Source organism: Aptenodytes forsteri, unplaced genomic scaffold (assembly GCF_000699145.1).
Source record: "Aptenodytes forsteri isolate BGI_AS27 unplaced genomic scaffold, ASM69914v1 Scaffold182, whole genome shotgun sequence".
In the NCBI taxonomy this organism is placed as follows: Eukaryota; Metazoa; Chordata; class Aves; order Sphenisciformes; family Spheniscidae; genus Aptenodytes; species Aptenodytes forsteri.
In genome coordinates, this window is record NW_008795932.1 from 2,789,822 (window position 1) to 2,812,618 (window position 22,797).

The following is a 22,797-nucleotide window of genomic DNA, read 5'->3' on the forward strand; positions in this document are numbered from 1 at the left end:
TGGAACACCTCTCCTATGAAGAAAGGCTGAGAGAGTTGAGGTTGTTCAGCCTGGAGGAGAGAAGGCTCCAGGGAGACCTTATTGTGGCCTTTCAATATATAAAAGAGGCTTATAAGAAAGACAGAGAGAAACTTTTTGCCAAGGCCTGTAGTGACAGGACAAGGGACAACAGTTTTAAACTGAAAGAGAGCAGATTTAGACTGGAGATAAGGAAACAAATTTTTTACGATCAGGGTGGTGAGGCACTGGAACAGGTTGCCCAGAGAAGCTGTGGATGCCCCATCACTGGAAGTGTTGAAGGTCATGTTGGACGGGGCTTTGAGCAACCTGATCTAGTGAAAGATGTCCCTGCCCATGGCAGGGGGTTTGGACTAGATGATCTTTGAGGATCCCTGCCAACCCAAACCATTCTATGATTCTATGGTTCTATGATTCTATGAATAAGTGTTTCAGTCTGCACCTGTGCATTTTTCTACATAGGGATTAATGAATTATACAGCATTTTCAGGGTGTTGTGGTGATGCAAACAATAACTATTGATTTCTGGAGAACTTTGTTCTAATCTCCCCAGGACTTGTTACAGTTTGAATTGATGCTTGTTTTTGAGTTTTTGGACTAAGCAGATTAGACCATGTCAGAATTTTGTTCTGGCTTTTCCCAACAAGAACAAGGTTAATCTCTGAAGTGCTGTGTTTGTGGGCTAAGATAACTACCTAAGTACAGTTGAAGATATGTCCCACTGCCTGATCAATGTCTTGTATTTACACTTCCGTTATGGACAGGATTTGACCTGATGGATTTGTTCAGTGTGAAACAGATTTTTGGAATGAAAGAAAATGGAATTCAGAGCGCTTATGTACGACTTGGAAGCTTCCCTGTTGTTCAGAAAACTGAGTGAGTACCCTGTTTTTTCGCTTTATTTTTGTCTGAGCCTCTGCTTTACATTAATTGGTTCCTCTAGGTTAACCTTGTAGCAGTTATCTAGTACCTACACATATATTGCTGCTTTAATCAGCTCTTTCAGTTCTGCTGGCGCAGAATATATACAACATGGTCGGGACCCTCCACACCAACTACAGGTTCCATCCTGGCAGTGTATGAGGTGGTTTCAGTGTATCTCAATGGTCGTGAGGAGCAGTATCAAGAAAAGTATCAAGAAATTCACAAAAGAACTTAAGGCTTAGTAAATAACTTCTAAAAGGAATATTTGGTAGCACTCCCATTGAGATATATATTTGCTAATCACAAGAGACCAGTTCCTAGTAGATGTTGTTATCAGTTAGCTAATATGAGTTTTGGCCTCCTAAAAGAATGAGCAATTTTTAATCCTGTGTCAACATGGATTCAGTCCTTGGAGCCTTTTAATGACCTGAGGCTGCCAGTTGTGTCGTAGTCTATCGGAACGGTTTCTCTTCGGGTTGTCATTTGAGTCCTGCTAGCATTAGCCTTGAAAAGAATGAGTGCATAATTTCACTGAGTAACCGTGAACCATAGATTGAATTGTCATCATTAACATTTTTGCAGTAAATTTCTCTGTGCTGGTTTGAACTTCAGCTTAAAAAATCAATAGTAATTCTTTTGCTTCTTATGGATGAGGGCTGTTATTTTTTATTCTGTTTTAGCTCTTCTACTCAGCTCACTGCATCTTTGAGATTGTCCTGTGACTTACATTTGCTTGATTTCACAATATTTTTTTCATTCTGGAGCCAACTGAATTGATTTGCCCTTCTCCCCTCCCCCTCTTTCTCCATATAAACACATAGTCTTTAAAAAAAACAGAAAGTACAAATATGATACACTGAAAGGAAAACTGTTTGCTCTAAAGTCCATAATGATGGCAAGTCTCAGGGTAAGTAAATTCATGATCTGGGAGAAGGCCAGCCAACTAAAGATACCTTGGTCTTGATAAGTAGTATATACATAACTGGTGTGTGGGGGGAGGGAAATAAACCTATTTTGTTTGGCTCACAGCAGTCTCTGGGTAGAATCTCTGCTTGCTGCAGCTTGTAACAGTTAGTGGTAGTGTGCTTTATCACTGTAAAGCATTACCACCAAGACTACGTAGGAAGAAGCCCTTGAAGTGAAGAAATCCAGTTTGCACTTAAGAAATTCTGGGGATTACGATCTACTGAATCTGAGCTCTGGGTGATACTATGACAAATAGCACTAGTGCAGTCCTTGGGTGTATAAGCAGGAACTGTCAAGTGTGAGCTATCTCCATATCAGGCAACTCAATCACCACTGCTGGGATGCTATGTCCAGTCTTTGTTTCCATAATTCAGTAGATAGGAATGGAGTGAATGAAAAGTTTAAATAACTGGGAAACAAGTCTAACAGTGAGAAATTAAAGAAGTGCAGTGTAGTCAGGTAAAATTAAGAAGTGGTTAGCAACTGAGGCGATCCCTCTCTGTAAGAACCTCTGGGGAATCAAAGTTTAGTAAAGGGTCTTTGGTGCTAAGGATAGCGGTAGACTGAAAGTCAATAGCTACCTGTTAATGACATCAAAAAACAACATGGAAGAAAGGCACACTTTTAACAATGAATGTAATTAACCACTGGAACAAGTTAGCAGAGATTACAGAGAGTTCTCCATTTGCATTTCTTTTTTAAATTAAGGGTTGAAGTACTTTGTTGTTGTTGTTGTTTCTGTTGTTGTTTTTCCAGAAAGACTGGGGGAGCGAAGCCAGACCAACCAGCTGTGATGACTTTTCTTCTGCTTAGATTGCACCCATTTATTTCTTGTTGTTGTTTTTAAAATAAGTAGAATATTTTATTGCCCGGGACAATTAGAAGTAAAACATCCTTAATTAGTAGCTTGAAATGACTAAGCTTCCTTCTGAATGATTAACAGAAACATGGAATTAAAGAAGAACTTTTATATTTCCAGCCTTTTGTATTTTAACTTCCATACTCATGTGGTTTGGGAATGAACCCAAATGGATATATCCCCATAGAAGGTGTCTGCATATTTGGTTCATTTTAGCCTTTGGATGTCAGGATTCTGAGATGGTGCATATAGGGTCATTGCTCACAGAAAATGCAATCTTGTAAAGCTGCACAAAACTGATAACTGCAATAATAAACAAAACAAAAACATCTGTCCTGTCTTGCAGATAACCTCAAGCAACATTTAGCAACTGATAGCAACTTCTCATAATTAGATACAAAATCATTAACTGAGTAATATATGTAATTCACTTTATTATCTGCTTAAAGGATTTGTATCCTTTTATATAAGCACTATTACTTTTACAGAGTGCCAGCTTAGCTGCCTGGGAAATGTGCCTATTCATCTTCTGATCTGGAGCCTACAACTATGAACTTTCTTCCCATTTGTGATGAGGCATCCTGTGATGGTTCTGTGAACAAGCAAGCACAACAGCCAGGAAAGTGGCTGCAATCAATGTACTGGTCACTGAGGGACTTGCAGGTCCCTCTAGCTGGCTGAGGGCTAGTCTCTAAATCTGGCTGGTGCTTCTCCCCACTCCTCAGGTAACTGGGGCTGTCTTGCTGTTTGCTTATGGCTCCTCAGTTGGTCTTGTGGCCAAAGCTGTGCCCCAGATTTCTGGTTTTCGGAACTCAGGCTTGTTTCTCATTACTTTTGTCTTGGCTAATGCCAAGCTTTTGGCTCACTATCCTGTTCTGTTCTCCATCTATTTCTCCTAGTCCTGACTCCAGAGCCTTCCTCTTGCCATGTCCATCCCTCAATTTTCTCTTGCTGGTTCCAGATCTGGTTCCAGACTTGCTTTGTCCTCATATCAGCTGCCACCTCAGAACTTCCTGATGCTTGGCCTAGCTTTGAGTCATGATCTGTTTGCTCTTTATATTGGTACAGTGTTGTCTCCCCCAGTTTTGGAGTTTTGGGGTTTTTTGGGCATGTATACCTTCATGTGTTTGTCTGGAGACTTTGGCTCCTGACATCAACTTTGACTTCAGTTACCTGCCTTGGGTTTCTCTGTGAACTCTTGCCCTGGTCTCATCATCTGTTCTGCTCCACAGAGAAGAAAATTCTACCCAAAGCTACCAAGACCTTCTACGCTAAATATGAAACCTGTTGAATGCTTCCTTGTTCCTTACTTCTTCTCAAACATATATTTCATATGAGGAAAGGCAGAGACAACTAAGATTCTTCAGCTTGGAGAAGAGAAGGCTCAAGGGGGGGATCTTATCCATGTGTATAAATACGTGATGGGGAGAAAGGAAAGAAGATGGAGCCAGACTCTTCTCAGTGGTATCCAGTGACAGGACAAGAAGCAAGAGGAACAAAGGGAAAACATGAAATTCAATCTGAACACAAGAAAAACCTTCTTTAGACACTAGATGATCTCAAGAGGTCCCTTCCACCCTCAACAATTCTGGGATTTGTGATTCAATGCTGTACCCTCTCCCACTCTCTGCCAGCCCTGTCTTTCCCTTTCCCCCACTCTTCCCCCATACCAGAGACAGCTGTTAGGTCTGGTCTGTGACCTGTCCCAAAATCTTTCGTGGTGCTGGAGTTGGAAAAAGGACAAGACACTGTCCTGAAGTCAGGGATGAGAGACACGGCTCCTTGCTCTAAGGAAGTGGTGAGAGCAGCCTTCCCAGCTGAAGGATCTTGCTGTGGCCCCTATCTGATCTCATGACCTCTATTGCCAGACAAGTGCTTGTCATCTAGAAGAAACGTGTCTGTCCAAATCTGCTGTGAAGTTAGGAGATGTCTATTAGGAGCACACCTGAGGAATTCCTTGTAGGCTTCTTCTTTACTAACCAAAGAAACAGGGTGAATTCATGGGCCCCAGCGCTAGGCTCATATCATTTGTGCTCTTCACCTGTTCGTGTGCTAATGTCAAGTTAGTTTTGGCTGATGTCAAGCAGTGTTATCCCAGACAATGCCTGGGCCTGCTGTGGAGGATGGAGCATGCCAGAGACTGCTCCCAAAGGCAGTTTGGATACGATCACTCCCTTTGGGAAAGAAGCATTTGGTTGAACTTCACTCATGGCTAGTAAATGGACCCTGACCATTATTTACTAGCGTGGATAGTCTCCTACTTCTAACAAGGTAAAGGAGATGAAACATGGCTGAGGTGGAATGAGTGAAGGCTTTTTTGGTCTTTTAGAGAATAAAAGACTGAGGGGAGAGCTGATAAATATACAAAAGGCTGCAGCCAAGAGGGGAGAACAACTTGTTCGTGTGGTTCCTTGTGGAAAAAAGTTATTTCAGGAAGATTAAACTGCAGCAAGTGAGATTTAGGATAAACTTTTTTTGTAGCATGTAGGGTGGTGAAACACAGGAAGAAATTACCTAGGGAGGTTGTATCTATTCCATCACTGAGGTTTCTGAAGTAGAGGCCAAAGAAATGTCTGCCAAGGACGTATGGGTGGGGTTGATTCTGTGTTGTGACAATCCTTCTACAGCCCTTTCTTTTCCTTTTTCCTTTTTTTTTCTTTTTTTTTCCCTGTCATTCTAAGAGCCTCTGGTGATGTGATGCATATGGACATGAACTGGCTTTCTCCAGCCTTGATTCAGACATGAAAACCACTAATAGTCAATGAGTTACATTGAGTATTAGCGGTTTTTAGCTCTTGCAGAAGTGGTCAAACTTCCCAAATACATTAATTATGCCCTTCCTCACCAAATGCAGGCACCCTATTAATTGTTGTTACATTCAGTGTCTGAAATGAGAACTGATACTGTTATTTTTCTCCATTATGTTATTATTATAGATGTTGGATCTCATGCAGATTGTCACAGATGTTGGTTCTTATGCCAAACAAAAGCATGTAAGAAGGAGGCTATATCGTGAAAATGGGCAATGGCTAAGAGAATCTCCTGCCTGGTTATTATAATTTTTCCTTTGTAGAAGTTGTGATTCACCTGACCTTGGAGTTGGTTTAATTAATTCTTAGACTAACCTGCAGCGCTGGGGGATTCTCTTGTCTTGGAGTTTTATAATGGCCTCTTCTGCAATCAATCCTGTTGTCAGAATTATAGACCAAGGAGCTGGCAGAGTGCTCCCTGTAGGTACCAGGCATCCAGCAAAGCTCCATAATATGGATCAGCAGTTCAATTCAGCCTTGGGTGAAAGAAGGAAATAAAACATTTCTGGGGACAGCAATTCCTGCCCTTGGATTCCTAAGTAAAGCTGAGCTTCTAGATGGAGATCACTTTTTAGTGAGGAAATAAATGAAAAAGAGTAAACAGAGTTTTTGTTATTTATGCAGTAATGCATCTCTGTAAAAGATGCAGGGACCAAGGACTTCAGAAACAGCTTTTATCATATCTTCAGAGCAATGAGAGTGTCTTTAGATTTGCTTTTAGCATGAAGCCTCTCTCTGTCGGGAACTTGCAGCCAGTTCTTCGACACCTTTAAAAATCAGTTGAGGGTGACAGGTAATTGGTCATTATAGCTTTCTATCAGTTTAAATCTACCTGATGGGCCATTTGTCAGCCTCTGTGTGATGAGGTGTGGCCAGACTCACAAGGATATTTAGGTACCTAACTCCCAGTTATTTCTGTGGGCTTTAAGCATCTGAAACCCCTTTTTGAATTTAAGCTCGCATGGTGATATTCCTGTACCCAGCTCAGAGGTATCCAGAAAGACTATCTCAGCACAGAGGCCAGCAGTTGGCTCTTCCAGATTTGATTGTAGGTTGTCAGGCCCAAGGATCAATGTGATATCTCGGGGGATTAATTTCAACCACATGCTCCTATACCTCCCTGCTCAGCAAAGCAGTGATGCCACAGCCACTGCCTTTAATTCGTACTTGGAATGAAGCACACCTACATATGCAGAGTTGAAAAACCATAAGGGAAAGGCAGCATCGAAAACGTGTGTACTGCTGCTGTTGATGTGATGATAGCAAACGTGCTATGGATCAGGAGGAGAGCAAAGCACCCCCAGAGCTTTAACTCTGCTACCTTGTGCTACCACTGAGGAACCATTTCTCTGCTTGCTTTTCATTCAGTAAGAGGCTGGAGTTGGTGGTGGGCTGTAGCTACGAGAGTAGTTCAATACTCTGTATTGGGCACTGTGTGTGCTCAAAATGCGAGTCAGAATCCTAAACAGCAGGACAGAGAGGGAGCTCATTAAACCCAGTTGTGATGGTGAAGATAGGTGGTGAGGAGTGAGTGAAGGTAAATGCACTAGGCATGTATGCTGAAATGACAGAGACTGAGGAGCTGAGCCACAGGGAAATGCCCCCACTGGCAGCACTCTCATGTAGAAACATCCATGGTTTTTGTTCAAGAGGATGGAGCGATAAGCAACACCTTTTCAACTATCAACATTGCCACCTTGCTGAAGTTTCTTGAAGGGGTGGATGTTAAAAGCTGAAACATGCATTTTCTTCTCTGACAAACTTGGACACAATGAGTGTACAAAGCTATTTGACAGGGAATTTGCACTAAGGCATGTCAACGGTGAAGGAGACCTGGCAGGGTGCCCTGTTGGGAGGGCTGATGTGACTGACCTGACTCTCTTCTCTCGCCAAACATCCCCTAGACTCTCTTGGTGGCTTTCAGTGCCCCAGTCATGCCAGTTGTATTCTCCATGGCAACTCTGCCACAAGAGTGACAACCGACACGCTTCTTATTTTCTCATGAAGGGAGGGAGTGTCTGGCTATTTTATGTGCCATGGGAGAGATGGGTGCTGGGGTGAGGTGGATCTGTGACCAGGGAGGGCTAGTTTGTGAATAGCTGTACCAAGAAGTGAGACAGCCTTGTCTGCTCTTCTAAAGGAATGATTTTGTAAAGGAGCTAGTGGAAGCCTGGTTCAGTTTTCTCTTGTGTTGGAAGACTTCAGAGAGTGCCTGTGTCCCCAGCAGGAAGACCAGCTTATAATGGTGCATAGCTTGCATGGGCATTGTATATAGCAAAAGCCACAGTAGTGGATGAAACCACAGCGTTCTGAATTTTTAACTTGGCTAAAAAGATAGGAAATTCAAAGCACAGATTAAAAGATGACTGAATATTTTGGCATTAGGAAAGACTGGCTTTCAACCTTTTCTGTAACTGCAAAACAAAGTATTTTGGAAATTTTGAGGTTTTTTGCTTTAAACGCTATTAAGAGCCTCTAGTTTTGTGTGTCTTCGACTGTGCCAGTTTCTGCATAGTGATGGACTGTGTCAAATATTCCTTAAGAGAATCTGTCTTCATTGCTTTGCTCTTTGTTAATTGCTGCCGTTGTGTTTTGTTTTCTAATGGGTGCTTATGCCTGACTGCTCAGATGTCCAGAAGCAAAGACATGATATTAAGGAAAGGCCTATTTAGGAACGATCAGAGGAGCAGGCTGGCTTGGGCATGAGGAAAACTGAAGTTAACTGGGACTCTTCAGCTGGAAAAAAGAGATGGCTTAGAGGCATTGCAAGCAAAGTTTGCAAAATCATGAATGGCATAAAAAATAGTTCATTGTGTTGTCCCTTATAAGAACTGAGCTAGGTCCTAAACAAACAAGAGGAGGCTCATTATACAGTGGGTAGCAGAGCTGTGTGATTCCTTGCCAAAGGATGTTGTGGATGTAATAAGTTTACCTGAGTTCAAGGGGAGACTGGAGAAGTCCATACAAGATAAATCCATAAAAAGTTATTAATGCAGAAATTGTAGTTGTCTCTGAATTTGACCCCTGGATCCCAAAGAGTTGGAGGTGGGGGGATATGCTTGTTCTGTTCATTCTTTGGCATCCAGTAATGACTAGTGACAAAAAAATAATAATACTGGGTGGGTTATCCCTTCTGTCCAGCCCTGCATGCTCATGTTATGCTATGTTCTTATTTTGGGGCTGAGTCAAACAGTTCTGGTTTTGGTTACCTCAGACTTATGCATGAATTATGGTGTCATACTGAGTAAATTTCTGCCTAATGTGTTTGTAATGTTTAATTTGAGAAGGTTCTTCTGTTCTCCCAGGCCATCAGCCAAGGAACATCTTCTTGGGCAGGCATGAGGTGTAGTGCCTGTTTTGGGGCAAATATTACAATATTTTCTGCTATAACTGTACATTTATAGAGAGTTTCAGGTGTGCCTGCCCATTGTCAGATGTTACAGGTCTCCAGTGCATCTAGAGAACAACAGAATGTTGTTACAGATTGCATGAACTGAAGCACCAGGTGAAAAACAACTGCTTTGACGTGATGGATACTAGACTGCAGATTTTCACTGTTTCTTATTTAATTTGAGAGCTTCATCATTGTTCCAAAAAGGAACAGAACCTTCATTGTTCCTCAAGGACAGAACCACCTGGAGGGCACAAGCTCATGTTCGTCTCTCTGCAGGCTGCCAAATACAGCAGATTTTGTAGGAACAATGTGATACTTTTGGGAAGCGTTGCTGGGACATGCAGAGTTTTAGACGTTCTCCTCTTCACTGCTAAGCCTGATACATTGGTCTCTTTTTCCCTCCCCATGCCAGGGATGTATTTCCACAAGGTCTGCCTGATGAATATGCCTTTGTAACTACCTTCAAATTCCGGAAGGCTTCCAGGAAAGAAGACTGGTATATTTGGCAGATTATTGACAAGTATGGCATACCACAGGTACGAGGCCCTTTGCAGCCAGCAAGAGCAGCCTTGTTTCTCTTTTGTTGCATGAACCAACTTTCTTGCCTTAACCTCCCACTCCTTTTTCCTTGTGGACTAGTAAAAATCCCTTTGCCTGCCTTTCAGTTCATTTTGCTGAAAATCCTTTACCTTTAATTCAAACCCTGGAGGAAGGTTTGCATAGACCTTGATTGTTGTTAGCATGCAGATAGATGTATTAGTTGGAAAGGGGGAGAAAAATATACTATCCTTGCTCTTGAAACCACTTTTGGGTTGTTTCGTTCAGGTAGTTCTGTTTAGGGAAAATATTTTGCCTGTTTGGAAAAAGATAGCCACACAGATGTACCACAGAGCAGTGAGCTATGTCAAGTTTTTGCACAGACTTCTAGATATCATGCAAAGGCATTATGGGTTCCCTACTTAGGATGTGGATGTAACACCTATTACTGCTCCACAACCCTGAGTCCTGGCTGCTGCAGAATTTGATCTAATAATTTTTGTCAAGTACTCTCAGGTTCTCAGAAGAAAAATGCCATAAGAGTGTAATAAAGTGCTGTCTGTTCCTATATAGCATGTTCTTAGCAGCATGCTATAGTTTCGGGGTTCGAGTGTGCTTGGGGAGGGAGTGGTTTGGATGGGCTGTATGTTTTTCTGCTCAGTACAAACATGGTGGTGATGGCACTACCCATGACTCTAAACTGGGCTGTCGGCATGGCTCAAGTAGCTATGTAACGCAGTACTGCTGCTTTGGGACTGGTATTCAAAAAGATTTTGGGAACTCGCAGTGAAGGATAGGTGTAGTTTGAGGACTTAGCTACCTGAGTTTCAGACAATGGTAAAAGGTTAATATGAAAATTATTATCAGCTGCACTTTGTTAGATGAAACATGATTTACTGTGCTACATGCATTCCTAATTCCTGCAGACTGAGAATGTGTATATCACTCAGTATTTCTTGGAGACAGCTGAAAACTTGAACTGCTTAGGTGTGGAGAGAAAAAAGCACTCAAGATTCTCAGTAATATTTTCAAAAGTGCCTTAAACTATGGTGCCAGAAGTGCCTTAGAGCCTCATGAGCCTTGTTTCATGTAAAGTCAGTACTGGTTTGGCCACTACATTGCAGACCTGCATAGCTTACAGACTGCAGACACTTCTGAGCTAACGCTGATCTGAGCTGGCATTTCCAGCCAGCACGGAGTTGTTGGGTCAGATCTGGAGTCAGCCTACTCTGGGCTGCTTACATCAGACACAGCTCGGTGCCGATGTGGCCAAACTCCTTCCAGCTCTGCAGCTTGCGGAAGGACTGTTTGTTCCCCTGGCTCTGTGCTTTGCTCCATTCCCTGCTGCTTGCTGGTTAACTGCCTGACTTTGGTAAAAGAAGAAATCAATTTGTAAATGAACTAAAAGTGTAATGTCTTCAAAGGCCTATTTTTGCCTGCTCCATAGCTTGCAACACGGTGGGGGGGGTGTAGCAAGGTGCTGTTAGGAATGGCTTGTGGGGGGAGAAAAGCAGAGATAGGTAGAGGGAGAAAGATGGAGGGAGGCAGTGGTGGGATTTTGATTCTGCAGTGATCAAGTGGAGTGACATGATTGAATACAGAATTAAAATGGACTTTTTTTCCACTCTCACTTGAAAATGCTTTGCTTAAGAATAGTCACTTAGGACCTCATTTCTTGTGTGTTACACTCGATAATTTTAGTCAGAAAGGAACACGTTTGAAGCCATCTGTCCTTAAACCCTTCTAACTTTCCCGTATCCCTAGGCATCGTCTCTTCTATTTCTAATTAACTGGATTAGGCCAGGAACCAGTCTTCAGCACTGACTTTAAATGGCATGGCCTGGTTGCATCCACACTGTGTAATACATGGTCCTAGGTCTCCTCTGAGCCTAAGGCATAATAATTGTGTGTTTCAGTTTTCTGTTCAAAGCGTCTGAAATAAAGTGTGGGCAGTACTGCAGCTCAGCAGACTGTTTTCATATCAGGCAATGAGAGATTTGTCCATGTCCCATGGGACGGTTGAGGACATGTGATGGGTTCTTAAGAGCACAGAGGCTGCTGGGAAGTTGTGGAGGAGCGCAGAGGATAGAGGGATCCAGAACAGTCTCAGCTTTGTCTCTCTGCCTTTGGGTAGATGCCTCTGATATGTGCTACCAACCTTGCCCAAGCATTGCCTGGGAGGCGTCAAGGTGGCATCTGCTGAAACCATGCCAAGGATTGTACTCAGAAGTCTTTAGATGGTCATGGGTCTGCACCCAAGCCTGTGCCCTGCCCCGTCTTATTTACTAGAACAAGTGTAGGCTCCCTGTTCAACTTCATATCTCACACAAAACTCTGTTCTCTGCTCTTTGCTTGGGCTTCTCACCACACGCTGTACCATCCCTGACTTTGGGGTGTCAGTCGCAATGGAAGGCAGGCAGGAGGAAGAAGGAGACTTTGTACTTCACTAGCAAAATCATTTCTGTCTGACCGTAGGTCTCGATCCGACTGGATGGAGAGAACAAAGCTGTGGAGTACAATGCCATTGGGCTCACCAAGGACGCCGTGAGAGTGGTCTTCCGAAATGCACGAGTCAGTGATCTTTTTGACCGCAGCTGGCACAAAATTGCCCTCAGCATTCAGTCAAAGGCTGTCTCACTTTACATAGACTGCGGACTGGTGCAGATGCTGCCTATTGAAGACAGGGAAAATATTGACATTCAAGGAAAGACTGTGATTGGCAAACGCTTGTATGATAGCGTCCCCATTGATGTAAGTACTGCATGTGCCGATTAGAGCTGGGGTAATGTTCAGCATTGGCTTTGCAGCATGTGAATGGCGTTTTGGGGGTTATGTTGTAATTGACCCTTTTCCTGAAGCAGCATCACTGAACCATTACCAGACAGATTGGCATCTCATCATGTACAAGACTTGCTGTCTTTCTATGTGATACTGTCAGTATCTCCGTAATAGGGATTAAAAATGAGAAATTAATTTCATCTTTCTGTCTAGTCCCAGAATGTTCTATCGTTAAAATCAGAGACAAAATCATCCACAAATACCGTCAGACTGGGTACTGAACTACACATGTAAAGGTCTTTTGCTGTCTGATCTTGGCATTATGAATGTTTCCACCGGTGATAGGAAGAGATGGGGTAAAAAAAGAAAGCTTCTTAACTCAGGAGAGTCATGATATATTCTTAGTTCCTTAGAAAAGATACCTGATATTAAATCACTCTTGCTCCAGTTGAACCAAAGTTGAGACCTGCAGGTTGGACCTGATTGTCCAGTAGCAGTGTTAACCCAGTATAATTTATGCATGATTGTTTGGTGTTTTGAGACGTGTAATCTTTCTTAGCTGTGCAAAATGGATGGAATGTGCATATTAAATGTGCTAATAGCATTTCTCACGCAGGGGTAAATGGTCAGAAGATGCAAGGCACAACAGGAGAAAAACAAACTTTATGTCTAGACGAAATTCTAGGAAGGATGGAGGCGGTCAGAATATGTCTTGTCAGACAGAAATTTGTCCAGGACGTGGGGATTGCATGCCTCCTTATTTGTATGAAAACCTGGACCAGAAATTTAATAGGCATATTCTGGGTCTTATTAACTCAGCACTCTTGAAGCATGCCGAGATATTGGTCCATTATTGATACAGAGGGAGATAGATATTGACTACAGGATCCATAGAATCACTATGAATTTAGCCCCATCTGGCTTTTGTTTGTATTCATCTGCACTGTTTGTATCCAAGCAAAAGGACACGCAGTCTTTAATAATTTGCTGTCTCTGAGACTATTGCCTCACTTTGTCTTCTAGTTTGATCTTCAGCGGATGGTTATTTACTGTGATTCTCGGCATGCTGACTTGGAGACCTGCTGTGACATTCCCTCTGGACCAGTAAGCTTCTTTTTGTCATTTATTCATTTTCACATGAACACTCTTCATTGAAATCTATTACATAAATCAGGGAATATATGACAGTGTGGGATTATCATTTTTTTAATGATGATGAATGAAAGCTAACTATATAATTGGTAATGTAGCAGCGCCAGAAGAGGATCACTGCAGAGGGATGAGTATGAGGAATTTGAAGTTTCCAAGTTGCTCTTTCCTTGTCAAACTGTCAGGGGAAACAAAACCCTGAAGTGATGATGGAACAACAGGAATTCAGCATGAAATATTCAACATGTTTCCCACTGGTTTTATTTGGAAGGAGCTAAAATGGTGCCAGTTGCTGCTTAGTTTCCTGTGCCCAGCTCTCATTAGAAACTTCCACCCTCCTTTCACACTCCTCCCCTCGATCCTTGTTAAAGAGATTCATTGTTCATTTTGCCACATTTTTCCCTATTGCTTGAATGAATGGCTTTTGTGGGATTTCATTCCTCACTACAACTCATTTAGCTGTGCGTTCTCCAGTAATGCCTATGCGGTTTCTCTAAAGCGGGTGGAAGAAGAAGCTTTCTAGCATCGAAGGCTTTGTCATGACCTTGAGTGTTTGGGTGTAGTGCCAGGTCACGGTCCTGACGGAAGCACCTCCCCTGGAAGTGAGGCCCACTGTTGGCAACGAGCAAGTGGGCCACCTCAAGACTGTCAACTGCTCCTGTCCTGCTGGACAAAAGGTTAGTTTTGAGATGAGTGAGTTTCATCTGAGACATGCTGGATGGGTTTGGAAATAGGGGTATGACACTGTGCAAGTGAGTTATAAGAAGGGCTATATTTGTTCATGAAGCACTTTTAAGACCTAGTGGTGGAAAGCACTTCATAGAGAGCGCCAGGCATGTGTTGTTCACAGGTGGGATGTCTGTAGAGGTAATGGCAGTCTTTCCAGGTGCTTTTTCTTTACCTAATTCAGTGATTTTGATCATGCTGGTAGTCCTGGTAACAACCTTGAAAACAAAGTGGTTGTTCCTATCCAGCCTGGTTATGTGCATCCTTCTTCAAATAAAAGGAAGAGATTCTGGAGGTAAATATAGGCACACTGAAAAAATCTCATAGCTTTTAAAAGCAGTGTGCTTGCATATATTGGCTGTGACTGGGACCTCCGAGAAGCCAGCTTCACTGTCATTGCTCTTGAGGGCATGTAATTTTTAGTCTGTTCTCCACTAAAACCTGAAAACATTTTTGTTGTCCTCAGTTGCTGTGGGATTGGGCCCCTTGCACTGTTATATAATGAGAAGATCTGTCTGACTAATCATGGTTTTTTTGTCTTAGGGGGAGAGAGGTCCAATTGGTCCTGAAGGTCCTAAAGGTCAAAAGGTCAGTAATATGTGCTAGTTCATTTGTTCAATAAAAACAACAACAACAACAAAGAAAACAGTTTCAGTGTAAGTTGAGGAGTTGATTTTGAGAAATAAGAGTCAATTTGGCATATGACTGAGTTCAGATGGTTTTGGATGAGCCTGGGAGTGCAGGAGACTCTGGCCATCTTGTATCTTTGCTCCAGGCTTGCATTTGAGCTTCTCTGTTGCTGCTTTATGTCATTCTTAGAGTAAGTGTGTTCCAAAATCTTTTCCTGTAGCTTCTAAACTGTCATTTTTGCAAGTTAGTGTTATTCACTAGGTCATGCACAGCTTTCATAAGTCACCTGGAAAACCATGCGCTGCTTCTGTGCTGTGCCTTGCTCAGCAGTAATAGATACCCATCGGTTAGGTAGCAGCCTCCCAGTCACACTCTGCAAAACTTCCTGAGACTAGGGTAAAGGATTAGCCACAATCTGTTATCCTTAGCAAGATTGTCTGAGTCATGAGCTGATGTTAAATATAGGCCACTTTCCTCAGGACTCTTCTTCCTAGATAACAGTAGGAGAGTGGTTGTGGTCTCTGCTTCAAGTTTCACAGTGCAATCTCTATATTGTCCTGCATATTCTGCAAGCTTCTTTGATATGCACATGTGTACATTCAGCATACACACATTTTCCTTCTGTGCTTGGTTACAAATAGAGCTGTGAGACAATTGACTTAAAGGGAGCACTTGTATTGGAAGAAAACAAAGATTCATGACATTGCTGAAGCGATGAAAGTTGGTGGTATTGGTCGTTCCCAGTTTCACCATCTGTGTGATTAGAAAGGTGTTTGGGAACAATTTGTATTCAAAACTATTTCCATCTGAATCACTTCTGCAAATCAGTCACTGAATTTATACCTGTTTAGTGAATAAACTAATTGCATCCCACCAAAAGTTACTCAGTTATTATGAAACACTGTGGGAGGAGAAAGGAGAAATCTCTGGGTCTTGGAAGGTCAGACATCCTCAGCAATGTGTTGTGGGTTTTTTTGGCAAGGCTTGGTCCTCTGTCTGCAGGGAGAAGTTTTGGGTGATGAGGAGATGTGTTTTGGAGTATGTTTTATGCTGGCATGAAAGAACACGGGCACATTAATGCTCAGATGTGCCTGACTGAAACTGCAGAAAATGTTTCCTTATGCTTCCACGCGTATATAAATAGCAACTTTCTATTTTAATCTGTGACAGCTTAAATAATGATGGGCTATTTTGAAGAATGGCAGAGCCATGACTGTTGTGAGGAGGTTGCAGAAGGACGATGATGATAATAGTAAAAGCACCCTGCAGCCACATCCCGTTGTCTTTCACCGCTTTGACAAGGTCTATGTGCTGGTGAGGATGTCTGTACTACGTAACGTGGCACGCTGCTGGGCTGCAGGAGATACTAGTCGAATACAAAATAGTGTATATCCAAGCACAGCATCAGCAGGTTTTCTGTAATAGATCCCAAAATGGCTGTCCCACTCCTGCAGGTAGGTTGCTGAAGAGCACTGCAGATGTGTGTGACTTTTCCCTGGCTGTATTGGTCTGAGACTTGTGTACAGCTGAGGCAGGACTGTGTCACAGTCTCAGGGAGCTGGCGATGATGCCATTTAAATCCAGGCTCTGACAACAATTTGGTACAAATGTGACGATTTGAGACAAATTACTTAGTTTCTCTATCTTGCTAAATAAGGCAAGTAATAGATTTTGCTCCTGACTTGCAAAGATGTTGTGATTAAATAACGTATACCAGCCTTGACAGCAGTTCTTGCATTGCTATTGCCAAGGACCAGCTTGTCACAGTCCCTGCTCTGTGTGCAGGAACCAATATCTCCTCCTCTCTCTCTCTGCAACATTATCAAGCTACCCAGGCTAAAATGCTGGCTATGAGTAAGAAAGTGAATGCTATTTGCAACTCCCCAATATTACCACCTGGTACTTTATTAAGGCCCCACAAAAATATGCGTGGCTTCTGCATTATGTGGTCATAAGTGACAATAATATGTTTTAGGATCATTCAACTTGGGTCCTCATTTCTGAGGTGCAAGGGTGGTGTTTTAAAGCTTTGTTGCTGTGTAATGAGGAGGGCTGTAAAGCTTTTTTAAGGTAACAAATATCAAAAATTTCCATTTTTCACTTGAATCCAAAAGCTGGGGCTTCAAGAAACACTAAAAAAAAGCCAAACCATAAGATCTCTACTATACTCTTAGGTTTGATTAGAACAGGCTAACAAGCAAGTACAGCTTGGGGTTTGGTTTTGTTTTGTTTTCCCTAGACCAGTAGTAGTTGGTGGCTTTTTCACTCTTTATCTAAAGAAGGAATAATAGCTACGTGGTTCTTTCTGTTTTCTTTTTAAAAAGAAGGTCAGTCTGAGCGTGTGTTAGGTAAAGTGAATGTGTCTGTCATCCATCTGAGTTGAAGATGGAGAGACTGGTGTTCAGGCTCTGTTATCCTGAGCTCCCATAGCGTATTCCTTCTTTTAGGGGAGGAGGTTTGGACAGGCTGTTCTTATGGTACCCTCTGACCAGTGGAAATACATGAAGTGTATAAGCAGTGCAGGAAGATAATGAGTTTCTGTTCCTCTCTAATTTAAGTCTCCAAAGGCAGGGCAAAACAGGAGATGAACACTTCTGCCTCAGTCATCCATGGTGCCAAACTGAAGGTAATGCCTGGAGACACAGAGTACATGTTTTGGAAGGAGATACAGTAAAGGATGGTATTGGGGAAGAGTGAGGCAGGAAATAGCTTTGGAAGAATTGGCTAACATGCCTGAAGCTGGGTCCTATTGATAAATTTTAGATGCTAACGATAGCCCAGTCTACTTTATTTTTCTTCCGTACTCGCCCTGCATGCTGTGTTATTTGCAGGCAGCCAGCTTGGCTGGTTGGGGCACTGGGCTGATGGTCAACAGGCTTCTGCTCTCTTCCCGCACTTCTATTGATCCGAGTATAGAGAAAATCACTTCTCTGCGAGATCTGTTTTTGTCCACGTCATAGAAATGGCATTACTTACCTGTCTTTGGGAAGTTTGTGAAGTCCAGTGTATTAGGCATGCTCTGGCAGGATGTATTTTTTCCTCCAAATTAAAAAGGAGTTTTGGTGTACTTTAAGTGATTTAAAAGAGATGGTTGCATAAAAACTTCTATGAATTTTGCCACAGCCTACTTGAATTGTCTGTGACACTGTTTTTGCATATAAGGTACTTGCTCTGTGAGGTTTCTTTCTTTTGGCAAAAAATGATAAAGGTTAAAGAAAGAAACTTTAATATTTCCTGTGCTTTCAAAAGCCTGTCTTCATCTGAGGACAAGAAAGCATGATCCAGACAAATGTTTCAGTGTCTGGTGCAGCTAAGCACGTTTTTGGGGGCATAGATCAGGACAAATTGAATAAAGCCACAAAATTAAATCCTACTGTGGTCCATGTGGGGAGATTTGGGGAGTACAGGGGTCATTGGACTTATTGCTGCCGTGGTACTGGAGGGCCCTGCTCCGGGTCTGAGACTTTTTCCACTTGATGCCAAGTCTACACTGAAGTTCAAAGTGCCTAAACTCCCTACAAGCAAAAGACGGTGGGAGGTACGAATAGGTGAGAACATGGTATTTGTTAGTGATGGATGGGGAGCTCAGCACAGCGTATTTCCAGTATATACCTTTTGGGTGAGGATCAGGCAGGAGCTAGGTAGAGGTGTGTGGGCAGAGCCCTCTGCTCTCCAGCAGCTCCGGTGCTAGAGGAATTGAAGGAACTGCTGGCAGCTCTGCACATAGCTTTAAACTAGTCTTAATAATGGGTATATCCTCAGCTGGTCCTTCTTCCAGTTTTGTGGCTGCGGAGCAGTATGTGAAAATGATTTGCAGGTATTTTTTTCCGCACTTGCTGTTTTTGGCACCACTTTTAGTTCCGTATCTGATGAATATTTATGAAATGATGCATCTTCTTTGATTCTTTATCCCTTTCACCCATGTCCTTTTTAGGAGACAAGTGAAGAAAAAGTTTTGTTTGGTTTTTGATTGACCATTTTTCTCTTTTCCTCCCTATGTATTTGCTTCTCCAGTTTCATTCCTCTACCCATAATTTGTATGTTTTCAACTGTCTTTTTTCTGTGTTTCCTTCCCTCTCTTCCACTGGAGCAAGCAAGGAAAGTGACTGTGTGTGTGTTGCACACTTCTGTGAGGGAAGGGAGGAGTTAGCTGATCATGAAAATTTAGTGTGAATGAAAACAAGGGGGTTTGAATTTTTTAAAAAACAGCTCTGAAATCTTGACAATGTTTACAGGTTTATTTTTTCCATGTTTTAGGTATACACCCTCTAGGTCTTATGCAAGCCACCCTTCCAAGTCCTTCCTGGCTTAATAGAAAATAAGGACTTCTGAAGTATGTCACAAGAGAAAGCTCTCTGCCTTGCCAGTGCACCCTGAAGGCTTCTAGCAGTATTTTCGTATGAAAAATAGAATAAAATCAATCTGAGAACTTGGACATTCAAGTCAGTGAGGTACACCCAGTCCTTATGGCAGGAGCTAAAATCTTGGCAGTAGAGACTGGTGGGACCAGAAGTGTCCACAATCTCAGTCAAACCCTTGTTGCACTGCTTCCCAAAAAATCAAAGCAACGGAAAGCTGACCACAAAATACAACCACTGATGTGGTACACTTCACGAATGGGTCCAACATGGAGGTGTAAGGGGAAATCTCATCTGTTATTTCTATGCCTGTCAAGAAAGGAATTAATTAACTCTGTGGTATTAACACCCTTTCTTTTTCAAGGGAGAAAGTGGCAGCCAAGGGCTTCCTGGGCTCAGAGGAGAAAAAGGAGAGTCAGTAAGTAAGAAATAACAGAATGATCTTATGTAAGGAGATGGAAATACAAGTAGTTGTTTTCTCCTTTATGGTGAGAATTTGCTCTCAATGTCAATGTGCCCTGTTGAATATGTTCCCTCTGCTGGACCTTTATCCCAGGAGAAAGCTGATCTTTCTGGCACTCAATGGCATTTCTTGGAGGGGGAGAAATGGGTGGCTTCATCCCTGAATACAGCTGATAACTGACTTAGTATTGGCCTTCTAATTAAAATATGTAACTTGGGTGTACTTGATTATAGCACAGCTGCACATCCGACGGGGACAGTATGAGGCAACTCTACACGAGGAAGATGAAAATCTCTCTCAACTCCTTTATATTCAGATGACCAAGATACAACTTTCCCCAGCTGCAATTAATGCAAATGCCAGACTGAGTTTTTAGGCGAGAAAATCATTAACCCTATGTAAAATTCATTCTAATAAGGGTTGTTGGCATCTTTGATTTTGGAAATATAATACCAGACTCTGCCCTGAATAGAAAATAAGATGTTTTCCTGGCTGCAGTAGGAGAACTTGGGATAGGTTTTCTATTTTAATCTGTCACTGAATTTTTATCAAGGAATTATGCTGAAAGAAAATTACTTTCCCTATAGTAGCTGTCCTGTGACTATTCATTCTAATAAGGGTTGTTGGCATCTTTGATTTTGGAAATATAATACCAGACTCTGCCCTGAATAGAAAATAAGATGTTTTCCTGGCTGCAGTAGGAGAACTTGGGATAGGTTTTCTATTTTAATCTGTCACTGAATTTTTATCAAGGAATTATGCTGAAAGAAAATTACTTTCCCTATAGTAGCTGTCCTGTGACTTGCGTGTCTATATATGTATAGATGTGATATATGTGGATAGATAGATATATCTCGGATATATAACAAGGAAAATATGAAATATATATTTATAGTGTCATTTGACATCCTTGCTATCAGTTGTACCTTTTCCCCTCTTCTTTCATTTCTAGGGCAGAGCCTACGGCAGAGGAGAAAAAGGAGAAAAGGTAAGATCTAATCCTTCATTGGACTAATTAAATGAGAGTCACTTGCTGTTGCCTTCCGTAGCTCAGAGGTTGCTTTTGGAGTGCACAGGATGCAAGAGATGTGATACAGTTGGATCTTCGTGGGGAACTTTTATATTGTGTTATGCCTCCTTCTGCAGAAAAGCTTTTGAGTGTTCATTGCTTTTCCTTTTCATGTTCCTTGAGTTTCCTTTGTGCATTGGCCATGTAAAATGCCATCAAATTTAAATCATAATCTTTGCTTTGTGTAAGCAGCAGTGAGTTCGTGGAGGATAATGCAGTAAAGCAACTGGCTGGAAGGATGAAAAACAAAGGGAAAGTATAATTTTGTGTTTATTGAATTTTCAACAAGATTAAATTTGCATCATGAGGAGACTGCCACACTGTTTCTTTTCATTGTATGTTTTCATTAATAACCTGAAGGACAAAAGCTGGAGTATTTTCTTACTGCAAATATTAGGCAGGACAGAGTATTAAGACGTGGAGGTTAAAATTGAGGATACAGAATAACCACTGGAAATTGCTAGGTTATCTATCTTGGAAAATGCGTTCAATGGCGATCAACAATGGGAAACAAGTAGCATGACTGGACTAATTTGCATGAAAAAAGATGTTGGTTTCCAGGCAATTCTGGCTGCAAACTTCCCATTCCCCACAACAAAATGAGGCTGCAGACCTAGACTGCAGAGAAGTAGCTCTTTCTCTCTGTAGCTCCATATCACACCTGGTTGTGGGTGTTTTCCTTACCACCAAAATGAAATTTCAAGTTATGGGGAACAATGGAAAAAGATTAACAGGAGGGTCTAGGAGATAGATGGATGTATTAAGGAAGAAGTTATGGTCCATACTGAAAATGGGATTAAGAATTTGTGGAGCTGTTTTCCAGGGGGTCTGTGGCTACTTGATTGCTCAGGGAATTTAAAATAATATTGGATTGTGGTCTGAAAGGAAGAATGCTGCACTAGCGAGAACATGGCATTTATGGCCATTGCATCTTCTCATTTGTTCTTTCTGTGATTATGATATATTGATTGTATATAGTGGTAATGCATCATATGAAATTACAACCTAAATGAGGGTTGCTCATGGCAGGAAATATTATCGAGCCAGGCTAGAGACATGGGGGCTATAAAGCACACATTTCTGCATCCATCTTCCTGCAGTCCTCCCACTGACAGACACTATTTAGCCTTTGAGACTCAGGATCCAGCCTTTGGAAACCAGCTTCTGATTTGCAGGTGGTGAGAGTCAGCAGTCTGATGGCAAACACGATGTTTACAATATGAGTTGTGCTGCAGTTGAAGCAAGTTCTTGTTTTCTTATGTTTTGATCTCTGCAGAAAAGTGTCAGAAAACATCACTCCATCTGTATTATTGTCAAGCCTAGAACAATAGGTCTGCAAGTCTGGATTGGAGGGGAAAAAACAAAAAGACCCCACAGTATGTGCAGAACTTCTTTGACTGGGATAGCCAAACAACACTAATTGGCCCAAATTAATGTGTAGGCAGAGAGATCCCTGAGTTTATGGCCAACTTGTTTTGTTTATTTGGTACTTATGCCAGCTGAGGCAGCTTGTCCTCATCTGTGGAGGAAGTGTATTTGGTACCCGGTGTGTTTGTGCCCCATGTCTGCCCGATGGCTGGGTGTCAGTGCTGTTGCCGATGGAGAGCAAAGATATATCAGCTGTACATTTCTGGCTTGATTAAAAAGGGAGCCTGGGGATACAGAATCATAGAACATCTCAAGTTGGAAGGGACCCATAAGGATCACAGAGTCCAACTCCCTGCTCCTCGCAGGACTACCTAAAACTAAACCATATGACTAAGGGCGTCATCCAGATGTTCTCGGAACTCTGACAGGCTTCGTGCCATGACCACTTCCCTAGGGAGCCCGTTCCAGTGACCGATCACCCTCTCTCCATGAACAACCTTTTCTTAACGTCCAGCCTGAACTTGCTCTGATGCAGCTTCGTTCTATTTCCTCGTGTCCTATCGCTGGTCACCAGAGAGAGGAGATCAGCACCTCCCCCTCCGCTGCCCCCCTTGAGGAAGCTGTAGACTGTGATGAGGTCACCCCTCAGCCTTCTCTTCTCCAAGCTGAACTAACCAAGTGACCTCAGCCGCTCCTTGTAAAGTCTTGCCCTTGAGGCCTTTCACCATCCTGGTCGCCCTCCTCTGCA

General features: G+C 42.3%; 1 protein-coding gene across 1 annotated transcript in view; it reads left to right on the forward strand.

Moving 5' to 3' along the window:
- The window catches only part of COL22A1 (collagen type XXII alpha 1 chain), a 214,455-nt gene that overhangs the window by 62,185 nt on the left and 129,473 nt on the right, over nt 1-22,797 (forward strand). Inside the window, exons 4-11 of the mRNA XM_009285084.1 lie at nt 783-894; nt 9,384-9,507; nt 11,984-12,259; nt 13,310-13,390; nt 13,999-14,112; nt 14,705-14,749; nt 19,514-19,567; nt 20,565-20,600. Of these exons, the coding sequence (XP_009283359.1) occupies nt 783-894; nt 9,384-9,507; nt 11,984-12,259; nt 13,310-13,390; nt 13,999-14,112; nt 14,705-14,749; nt 19,514-19,567; nt 20,565-20,600 (842 nt within the window). The remainder of the gene's footprint in view (nt 1-782; nt 895-9,383; nt 9,508-11,983; nt 12,260-13,309; nt 13,391-13,998; nt 14,113-14,704; nt 14,750-19,513; nt 19,568-20,564; nt 20,601-22,797) is intronic.